At 34.9% G+C, this 12,311-nt stretch overlaps 1 protein-coding gene across 1 annotated transcript; it reads right to left on the reverse strand.

The window, feature by feature from the left end:
* Positions 1-7,311: 7,311 nt before the first annotated feature.
* Positions 7,312-10,462, reverse strand: LOC117117363. The gene is made up of 2 exons (XM_033261647.1): positions 9,565-10,462; positions 7,312-7,379 (listed from the first exon to the last, which is right to left on the reverse strand). Exons 1-2 carry the CDS (start codon positions 10,460-10,462, stop codon positions 7,312-7,314), a joined length of 966 nt encoding a protein of 321 aa, XP_033117538.1.
* Between the last annotated feature and the right edge of the window lie 1,849 nt (positions 10,463-12,311).

Genomic DNA, 12,311 nt, shown 5'->3' on the forward strand with positions numbered 1-12,311 from the left:
TTTGTGTCTGGCTTTTATGTGTGATTTACAGTGTATCGAAAAAAAAATGTGTCTCATTATTAAGTGAAATCATCGTTTATAATGTAATTACTAATGTCAATTCACATGTAGATCCATAATACAATTTGAATTGAACAATGGTCATATATTTATATCTCCTTCCACAGAAAAAAAAAAAAAAAAAAAAACCCTGTCTCAACAAAAAAAAAAAAAAACCTGTCTCAACTGTTGAATGTACTACAGTACTGTTTATTACTTTGCATTTGTACTGATGATAGAATTTGTATTGTCATTAGAACACGCACTGTACAGTATGGATGAAAAGATTAATTCGGAGTTTAACTGTAGGGCGCCCTCGTGTGTACGTGTACAAAAAAATATCTCTTCGACTGAAGTTATGAAAGCTTCACTCCTTATTATTGGGAATAAAGCCTTGTCCGAACTATCATATTTTTTTTACTAAAACATGATATACCTAAATATGGTCATGATGACATCACATCATGACCATATATAGGCACATCATGACCATATATAGGCACATCATGACTATATATGGGCAGAGCCTTATTCTGTGTCCATACTATCAATAGTGATATAACATTATGACCATTATTCAATCATTCTTTATTCAATAAAATCTTTAAAATTTCACAAAAGCAAGTATACATTCATTCCAGGTCCAAGTTTGGAATTCAAACGAGGCAGGACAAATGAAAAGCAACGAGAACAAAAAGGAAGTTCATCAACTTACTCCAAAAATTTACAATTATCCCATATTTGATTAAACCTGGCATTCCATATTGTATAACTACATGCCAGAGCTGTATTACAGTACATAAAGTTTTTTTCAAATTCTTAAATTGAGATGAGTTTAACTTGGACATTAATTTAAGGCGCATTTCATTTTCCTTTGATATAACCCCCCTGCTTCCTATTTCCAAACATACTAATTTGCATTGGTACCCCTTATCTTGGATATCCCCAAAAAGTTCCACATATTTAGATGATTTTCGTTCATTAGCCTTCAGAATATTGGGTTCCAGTGGTACAGTAAGTTCATATAGTTCGATACATTTATTATTGACAATAGTGATATCGGGTTTTTATTGGTTACAAGAATATTGGGTGGGATAGTTCCCCCTGATATTGAGTATCCAGCTAGATCTGCATGGATATTTTCAAACTTTCTATGGTCAAATCACAAGTATACACTAAACTTGATTATGTAGACAGCTTTATTGATATATTGTATATTTTATGCCATTACATTGCATAATAAAATGAATTAGTCTGATTAATTACAAAATAAAAAACATTGAATTACAGAATAAAAAACATAACAAACTTACACAAACTATTACAATGGACTGAAAAAAGCACTGCAGAATATATTACAAGATCACAAACTACAATGAGAACTACCAATTATATACTGTATAAATCAATTACACAAATCAAGTTTAATTATACAATTCAATATACAGTGTTATACAATCCTGTTACACAATTTAATAGATAGTTATCTCCTTCTATTTAACGAGGTGGAGCCGACTTGAATAAAACAATCTTTCAACGAATGAAAATATTCTTTCCATTACACGAATACAAAACATTCATTATTCGTTTTATAACACCCCTAAAGTAGATCATTGGCATTTGATTTTTTTTTTTAATGAAAAATCTAAATTATTCTTACTTTTCTTCCAGTCAGTAGAAAATAAACAACTAGCAATACAGTAATTGGTAAGCCTAGTAAAAAAAAATTTTAAAAAACAGTCATCCTTCAACAAATGAAAACATTGTATTAGGCATGCAAGGCATGCAATAGGACAGAAGGAATGGAAGGAACAATGCATTGATGGACCTTATTTCACCTTAGTGACGAAATGGTGTAAATAACCAATTTTACGGGATAAGACATCCAATCAAATGACAAGGTCTATATAGGTGTGTTGTAAAACGTAATAAATCGTATAGGTGCAGTCAATCCCATGTTACGTCACCGTATAATTGATATGACTAAAAATGATCCACCCAATGTCGTGATTAGGGTAGGCCTACCTACTCAGCAATTAAATGTTTGAAATTAATTGTTTACGTTTTTGCACAGTACTTGCCTACAATTTCATTTTATTCATAAAATAACACCAATATAGAAAAGAGGAATACAAAAATACAAAACATCAAAGTTCACGTTTAAAATATAAAAAAACAAAAGCAACTATCGCTATCAAAGGTGTCATACTACACGCATCAAGAATTAAAAATGAAACATTATTAATTCGAGGCCCTTTTTAGGTCAGTTATGTAATTCTTTGCAAGTCACAGTCACAGAGATTCCATTTTTCACAAATTATGTCTCTTTTTACCAGCAAAAATAGGCCTACTCATATAGTTTACTTATACTTTCAACAGTTTGTTAATGTGATATTCATCCATTCAAGTTCATGTCTTCAATGCAAAAATGGATTGAAACAAATAGCTTACGCTAGTCAAGGTTTCATTCAATTATTCCAACACAAATACAGTACGAACGAATTTCTGTTAATGATAAGCAATTCATAATAGACAGTATTAGAACAGTAAAAACAACAACAATAACAACAACAATAATAATAAGGATAATAATAATAATTAACTAATAGCGTAAATGACATTACATACAAACGGAAAAAATAGGGTGAGCCAGCTTTAATCACAATGTTGGGATAATAATAGATGTATTTTTCATTTTTTGACAATGATTGGTTAAATTATAGTTTTATATACGGTACTGTAATAAAATTGAAATACAGTATTTGTTGGTACAACGTATTTCTAATCTATATAAAATACCGGCTTTCATTTTAATATTTTTGTCAACGTCGTTAATATGATTATTCCAGTTTAAATTGTTATCAATTTTTACGCCTACAAACATTACCTCTTCGGGTTTTTTAAGTTGCTTATCCTTTACAAATTATTACCAATGCTAGAGACCTGTTTACTACTTATGAAAGATAACATAATCCGTTTTACGTACGTTAATACTTAATTTATTTGCGTTTACACCATTCAATAACATGTTGAAACTTATGGTTACAAAGAGATCAATATGGTTTCCCGAAAAATCATTAAATAAATTGGTATCATCAGCTAATAATCATAAAAGTATCATAATGTGCCAGTAATAAAGTACAAAAATAACATTGTGGGTTCACATGTCAAAAAAATATAAAGCAATGGTAATCGGTTGAGGTTTACTTTCGTTTAGTATGTCCTGATGTTACAAAACGATGGGAAGCGGCCACCATGAAATACACTAAAAGGTGAACAACGTGCATAAGGCGGGGGCCAGGGCTATACTGCCCCCCCCCCCCCGACGGTTTTTACCGGGCTGGCCCGGGTAAGAAGAGAAAAGAAAGAGGAGAGAGGGAGGGAAAGAGAAAGAAGGGGAAAGAAAAAGAAAGGAAAAAGGAAAAGAAAAAGAGAAGAGAAAAATAAAGACAAGAATAAAAAGGAAGATATAATCAACAGATATCACAATACCCCGGCCTGCAACCCCTTCTCCACTTCAAAAAGTGTCCATATCGCATTTGATCTAAGCCGCCAGGTATTCTCCGCAGTGGTGTAACTACCGGGGAAACAAGGGGAAAATATCCATCTATGGAAAATCTTTCCCCATTGAATGCCCTTTTCACCCGGGAAAGTGCCTGAAAATCTCAAATTTTAAATCCAATATTTTGTTGAGGTAGGCCAATTTCCTCTAAAAATTGCACATTTTAGGGAGTTTTGATCAATTCCGACGAAAATAGAAAACAACATTTTTCGCGCGCTACGCGCGCATTTTTTAATGTTAAAGCTTGTGCTTGCTCTCCTTTGCCTTATAAATTATAACTCATAGTCCCAAACTCAAGAAAGAAAATTTAAGGATAGATCGTTTATAAAAGAATGGCCTCAATGTGTAATGATGTTGAAAGAATATGTTTGTAATAAATAAATCCATAAGGAAAATGCTTATATTCAGTTCAAAAAAACGAGTGTGGCCATATATAACATAAGAGCGTTTCTTGTTGAGGTAGGCCAATTTCCTCTAAAAATTGCACATTTTAGGGAGTTTTGATCAATTGCGACGAAATTAGAATTTTAAAAAAACAAAAAAAATTTCGCGCGCTTCGCGCGCATTTTTTATGTTACAGCTTGTGCTTGCTCTCATTTGCCTTCTAAGTTATAACACATAGTCCCAAACTCAAGAAAGAAAAATTAAGATAGATCGTTTTACCTAAAAGAAGGGCCTCAATGTGTAATGATGTTGAAAGAATATGTTTGTAATAAATAAAGCCATAAGGAAAATGCTTATATTCAGTTTAAAAGAACGAGTGTGGCCATATATAACATAAGAGCATTTCTTGTTGAGGTAGGTCAATTTCCTCTAAAAATTGCACATTTAGGGAGTTTTGATCAATTGCGACGAAATTAGAATTAACAACACAAATTTTTTTCGCGCGCTTCGCGCGCATTTCTTAGGCTTAAGGCTTGTGCTTGCCCTCCTTTGCCTTCTAAGTTAATTAAAAAACATAAGTCCCAAAACTTGAGAAAGAAAATTTAAGATAGATCGTTTTACCTAAAAGAAGGGCCTCAATGTGTAATGATGGTGAAAGAATAGGCCTATGATTGTAATAAATAAAACCACGATAAAAATGCTTATATTTAGTTTCAAACACACGTGTGTAATAATAAACTAAGTCCTATGTCGATTGTAGCACAGATGTGTATAAGAGACAGGGGTTGGGTATCACATCAAGTCATAAATTACTAACCGGGAAAATTATTACCTTTGCCGCCACCCCACTGTTACGCGCCTGCTTATAAGTGGGGCCCCCACTTTGAAAAACGTTCCGCTGGCCCTGTCATCAGCTAATAATCATAAAAGTATCATAATGTGATGATATTACAATATCAAGGTCATATACAACTGATGGTGTTTATAAGTTTAAAACTCGCCGAAGATTACAGCGTTGTATGTACAGTAGTCTGAAATCAGCGTATATTGTGAGAAGACTGTTCCTGTTATGCGGGTGCATGATACCAAGGTAATTCAAGCTACAAGCTCAGGGTCCCATAGGCCTACAAGTTTTACAAATATCTTTAAGATTCCAATTTCTAACTCAGTAACGTTCTGAGTTGTTTGTATCAAATCGATATATGTTTTTCTTTTGTTGCGCGCGTGCATGATACTACTGTACAAGATCAGGTATACAATTGCAACTAGTATGGTGTTTATACTCAATACTCGCCGAAGCTTCCGGCTTGGTATGTAGTCTGAAGTCAGCGTATGCTGTGAAACTGATCCTGTTGCGCGCGTGCATGATACTACAAGCTCAAGATCACGTATAAGCTTTACTAATAATTAGGATTATAATTTTTTAAAACTCGGTTCGTTGTATCAAGGCAATTCAACAGAATTCTGTTGAATTACCTTGGTTATATGTAGTCTGAAATCAGCGTATGTTGTCAGATTTTCTTTTCATGTTGCGCGCGTGCATGATAATACAAAGTCAAGGCACATACAATTTTTAGACTCCGACTACAAGCGAAGAACTTAAATAGCAGAAGAATGAGCCGCTCCGCGTATTTGTATTAAAATTGATGGAACATCCGCCCTCCCACGAATGGGTAAAATTTTACCATTTTTACTAAGTGGAGAAACTACAGGAAACAAACGAACCAGAGCATCGCTTTTATTTACTAAATTGTCCCGCTTATAATATCATTAGAAAACAACATTTAACAAACCTTGAAAATGACCTTCTACTCTGTAACGATTATGATACATGGACACTTTCTTCAACAACAAATGACGATATTAAACTACAATATGTTTTAGGAGGAGATTCAGTCTTTATTTGTGATGAATCTACCTCTATTTTTGAAAATTTCTGTAAAAAATACATCATGCTTGGTAGAAAGGTTCGCAACTAAAAAATTCACAACATTAGTGTACTGTAAATGTATTGTTGCTTATCAAATTGTGTAATGTTATTTTATTTATTTTTTTCCCTTCTACCACAAGTGGACTCTACATCGTAGTCTGTATTCCTTAAGTTAAGCAGGCCTACTTTGGTATAATATTTTTGTTGTATGACTTTTTCTTCTTTAGTTTTTGTATTTTTAGGTTAGTTATTTTAAGCATTTACATTACAGTAGACCTGTATTTCTAAGTATGAAATGTGATTTTTTTTTATCTCTTCTAATTTCATGTTTTTTTTTCTACCTTTCTTTAATTTTGTAATATTAATTCTTATACAGTCGATTGTTATTTGTTTTGTTGTTAAATTTTCCCCTTTTTATGTTTGTACGAACGCACCAATTGATATTGAGTGCCACCGATTCAAAGGTGTATGTTCAAATAAAATTTAAAAAAATAGCGCCGCCGCGCAGAGGGGGTAAAATAGCTCCCCCGTGCAACCACAATGCATTTGGAACGGATGTTCCACTATATTGGGAAGCTGCTCTATCTTCTGCTATTTATTATCTTTGCTACAAGCCACAGAATTTTAATATTATAAACACCATAATTGTAGCACTTGCCTATATAACTTTAGTATCATGCACGCGAGCAACAGGTGACAATCGCACAACGCGTTGATTTAAGATTATGTAAAACGCAGTACGGTATTATTGAGAAATATCTCAATTATTAATAATAAACTTGTATAATGACCATCAGCTTGCACTGCAGTAATAATGCACGCGCGTAACAAATAAAAATCTCACAACTTACGTCGATTTAGGACTATATCAAGCAACGCAGTAAGTCACTGAGTTTCAAAATTCTAATTCTCACGCGCGCTACAAGAGACAATCTTCGACTACATACGACGCAGCAAGTTACCGAATTTGAAAATTATAATTTCATAACTATTTGTGAAACTTGAATATTACCTTGACCTTTTAGTATCATCCACGCGCGCAACAAGAGACAATCTCACAACATACGCTGTTTTCGACTAGATACAGCACAGTAGGTCACCAAGTTTGTAAAATTATAATCCAAATTAGTAAAACGTATATGACCTTGACCTTGTCAACATGCACGCGCGGAATAAAAGAAAATCTCACAACATATGTTGATTTGGGACTATAAATACAACGCAGCAAGCCACCGAGTTTTAAATTTATAATCCTAATTATGAGTAAAACTTGCATATGCCCTTAACACTGTACCATGCACGCGAGCAACGGGAGACAATCTCACAGCACACTTAGATTTGGGATTACATACAACCGCCGTAAGCAAACGGGTTTTAAATTTGTAAACACCATATACTAGTACTGTGTGGAATGCCAATTGTATGGTGAACCGAGATGACTGGAGACAACTTTGGTTGACTCGTCTGAGGACAACAAATATAGTAGTATTTGTATTTAACCTTGACCTACATGTGCGCAACAAAAATCAATCTCACAACCACAGATCGCGTATAGGAAGCTTAGGCGAGTTGACCTACTGGTTGACCTACTGAACATGTTCTATGAAGGTAGTAACAAATCTAAATCTGTGGGTAAACTTGTTCTCACAGATGATAGTAAAGCTTTTGATTGTGTAGACCACACCGTTGCTATTTCAAAATTAATATCACTTGGCTGTAGGGCTGAAATCATCCCTTGGATAATCAGCTTTATTTCTAACCGAACACAGAGAGTTCGGTACAAAGGTGTGCTGTCCGACAGGCCTCAGGGAACAAAACTAGGCCCTATTATTTTTCTTGCGTTAATTGATGATGCCCTTAACAATTCAACATGTAACGTTTGGAAATATGTGGATGATTTAAGCATTGGAGAAGTCTGTCACAACAATAGCAACCCAACAATCCATAATGCTGTTCAGGATTTAATTGAATGGTCCGAAACAAACAAAATAAAATTAAACCCATCGAAATGTAAATCCATCAATTTCTGCTTTCAGAAAATTCTCCCTCATCAAGATTTAATTATGATAACTAATACTGCCATAGAAGTTGTACATGAAACTGAACTACTGGGTGTGTGGATTCAAGACGATATGAAATGGGGCAGAAATGTAAAAGAATTAATAGCTAAAGGTAGCAGACGTCTCCATATGTTGTGTAGGCTAAGAAAATTTGGCGTGCCCAAGCAAAACCTAATATCAATATATTGTTGTTACGTACGACCCTCACTTGAATATGCCATCCCTGTATGGCATTCAGGGTTAACGTTGATCAGTCTAGGTCCATAGAGCATGTGCAAAAAAGGGCATGTAAAATTATCTTAGCAAACGATTATATCAATTATGATGAGTCGCTTGTTATGCTAAATATTGAAAAGTTGAGTGAGAGGAGAAATAACATTTGTAAAAGGTTTGCTATTAATAGTTTAAACTCATTTCCTCATTGGTGTGTTGAAAACCAATCCAATCACAGTATGCATCTAAGAAAGATGCGAGTAGTATTAAAGTGCGAGGCAGCGAGGCATGCAAGGCAGCGAGGCAAAACAACGATTCATGCGAGGCATCGTTTTACCATTCCCAAAAGTGAGAGGCATAACAACATTTATGCGAGGCATCGTTTTACATGGAAAATATGCAGAGAACAACGAAAATCCAATATTTAATAATTATGCGTGATAATGTTAAATAATAATGTAAATTTGCTACTTAATTTGGGAATGCCAGGTAGCGCGTTAAATCATGCCTCGCACTTTTCGTGAATGGTAAATCGATGCCTCGCATGAATCGTCATTATGCCTCGCTGCCTTGCATGCCTCGCTGCCTCGCACTTTAGTATTACCCGAAAGGTGCGCAGGTTCCAACTACCAAAATGTAGAGTTAACCGATACGCCAATAGTGCAATCCCATATCTTACTACCATGTTGATGATCACTGAATGTAGGCCTATGCGTATATCTCGACTTTCCATTAGTGATGCCATACGATAACCGGTTCACTGATTCTGCTGCAGATAATTTTTTGAGAGATTCCCTCCTTTCCCCATACAGCATCTTTTCCTTTCCCCCCCCCCCCCCCCCCCCTTATCCCATATTCAATTTACTTTTCTATGATGTGTTTTTAACTCTGTTTGGTTGGTGCCAATGCACATCCATATTCTCGTTTGCATATATATTACCAAGTATCACAGTGGAAATAATTAGATACAATATACCAAAATGATTGTAACAAAATAAAATTAATACTTCTAATAAATATAGAAATAACAGTATTACTGGTAACAATAATACTATAAATAATTCTGATAACAAATTGACACACATATTTGACATCAATTTCCATCTCATTTACATACATCTGGGCGGATATAAAGAGGGAAAACAGTATATACATGTCAACATTATTATCACAAACTGACGACAAAATTGGTACCCAATCTGTAAATAATTGTGATACTAATGATAATAATAAAATGACTATTAGGCATATTTCATTCCTATACACACACCTCCACCAAACATTCATCCAATAGATCACGTCGGGTGGCCGACATTTTATTGACTGTATGGAAGGCCAAGTGTTATAAGTATTTGGAGATTGTTGGTTGACATTACTATGGGATGATCGGGCCCTCGCAGGGTTTGCGGATTGCTGGTTGCTGCTTATAGATTGCAGAGAAGACTGATATAGTTGTCTTAACCAGTCAGGCAATGGGTTAATCTGATTCGATGACTGTTGGTTGCTACTACTATAAGCTGTTTGATTGGCACCAACCACACTTCTTTTAGATCGCCTGGAAGGCAATGGGTTGATCTGGTTTGGTGACTGTTGTTGGTTGCTTCTACTATGAGAAGTTTGATTGGCGCTTAATGACTGCCTTGAATAAGTCCTGGAATAAGTGTTTGGGGAGGATTGCTGGTTGCTACTACTATAAGCTGTTTGATTGGCACCAACCACACTTCTTTTAAATTTCCTGGAAGGCAATGGGTTAATCTGGTTTGGTGACTGTTGTTGGTTGCTTTTACTATGAGAAGTTTGATTGGCGCTTAGTGACTGCCTGGAATAAGTGTTTGGGGAGGATTGCTGGTTGCTATTACTATAGGATGTTTGATTGGCACTGGAGGTTGAATATGTGATCAGGTATTCTGGATATACTTGATCGTTATTAAATAACACAAAGATATTTGGATCACTTGTGTTGTCAACGCAAGAATTATACATTCCTCTTGATTTATTCTCAGGATCTTTATATGGCGGTCTTCGAATGCCTTGTGTTCCACGGGTGTACCTACCGACCATAACTCGTGCTACAAACATCTTTTTTATGTTGTGTTTATCGGCTTCTGCGTAGTTATTAGCATACTTAGCATTTCGTGCGAAATATGCTCCTTCACCATAAAAAGCACCAATTCGCCTCCCACTCAGACGGGAATCGAAATTTTCTCGGCAAATGTCATCAACATTTTCTTCTTCGGTACCATGAAAAAGTTGACGCTCGTCAAAGCAATTCATTTTAATCATTATTTCTTTTCGGCTTCGAGAAACAAAAAAATAATATTGTTATTACTAACCAATTGGGTGCAAACAACTATAACAATGGAATTGTTACATCCCGTCGACTTATATCACTGGAACCACTATCTTTAATTAGTTTTTTACTTGTGAGTAAAAATGTGAAGGACTTGTGAGGGAAAATCGTGACACACTTTGCTAAAAATAAACCACGGAATTAGTATTGGAAAGTGACCATCACATTTCCATCCTATTAATTTTAAATAATTTGTTTTAATCATAATAGCGTTTGATTTAAATATTGATTTCTAACTCTGAAATAAATGTAATTAAAGAGAAAAAAAAATCATTTCAATAAAAGTTATGAGTAACTAAAATAATGTTTGAAAAGTTGAGAAGTTGTTACTAAAACGCAACTATTTTGATTAAAAATATTAAAAAAGAAACCCATTTTACCATCCATATGCAGCCCGGCAATTATAATTTTCAACCCGTTCGAGTTTTATTATATTTCCTTCCGGAAGTGTCTTGTTGAACAGTTTCTGTATATGTTTATATTCATCATTTTTTGACACTTCTACAAGTCGGTGTGACATTTGTTTAATGCTCGTATCCCAGGTATTGCTTGGCCCAACTTGCCTGGATAAAATGTAAACGTAAACTAGTGTATAAACGTGATAAAAATGTAAGATATAAATTGTCTTCAGCAAATTACCGTACTCGCGCGAATAAGCGGCCCGTTTGAATAAGCGCCTCTCTCGAATTACCGCCCCTCCTAACGTGAAAATTTCCTTAAGCACCCCGTTTGAATAAGCGCCCCGTTTGAATAAGCGCCCCTCATAAGATTTTCTTTTTAGCAAGTCAATAATCAAATCAATACTGGGACTGTGGTTGTTGGTATGACTTGAGTTGTAGAGCGGAAACACATTCTTCTTCAGTCAATATCAATTTGAGGATATTTCTCTTGCACATTCCCATCTAGTTTTCAAGAAAAAATACAATGATCCTGCCATCCTGCTAATCTCAATCTTCCGATGGCCAACAAGCTAACCACTAGCATCTGCTATTTTGCTGTTATGTAAATATTCACGCATTCTTGTAGTGAGCCATTTTCTCTGGATGATTATATTTTCTAACCACCATGCGTGATGTCCTTATATAATCTTTTTTCATTCAAAAAGTGCCTCTTGAATTTAAAAATTTTCCATAAAACCCCCTCGATTTTCATCTATTTCCATAAGCGCCCCCTCAATTTCCATTCTGTTTTCATAAGCGCCCCGTTTGAATAAGCGCCCCTCAGAAATTGCCCGGGGGCTTATTCGCGCGAGTACAGTATAGACATAATTAATAATAATCATTATCACAGTTGCCATCAATTTTACTGAACCATATTTCTAATTAGTGTTTGATAATCTGAGATGAAGAATTATTTTGGAAAAGTACAAGTAAACTTATTTTGAAATATTGTTACGACAATCTGAATGAATTTATTCTTTATTACGGTGCACATCCATTTTTATAATAACCAAAATCATCATCATTAACATTGGCCACTACAATCAACAACCATTATCACACCATCATTTTAGTTTCGTGGTCAACGACGTCGTGTCAATGTGGTGGCGTCATTTCATCATTCCATAACAGGTGGAAGGCCACAGCTTTTTCCCCCCACCATAGTTGGGGCTGAGATACTTTTAGTTGCTTGCATGCGCAAATGGCACTCACAGGAAAAAATTTGAATGTTTTTTTTGGTTTTTTTTTAATTATATGTGGGTGCTTGTCCCTCGCCAATTAAATCAAAATAAAGATGCTTACTTGGTACCGTATTTTTTGTATTAAGCGGATC

The sequence above is a fragment of the Anneissia japonica genome, unplaced genomic scaffold, assembly GCF_011630105.1.
Source record: "Anneissia japonica isolate Jap-2015-1 unplaced genomic scaffold, ASM1163010v1 scaffold7587_len162328_cov177, whole genome shotgun sequence".
NCBI lineage: Eukaryota > Metazoa > Echinodermata > Crinoidea > Comatulida > Comatulidae > Anneissia > Anneissia japonica.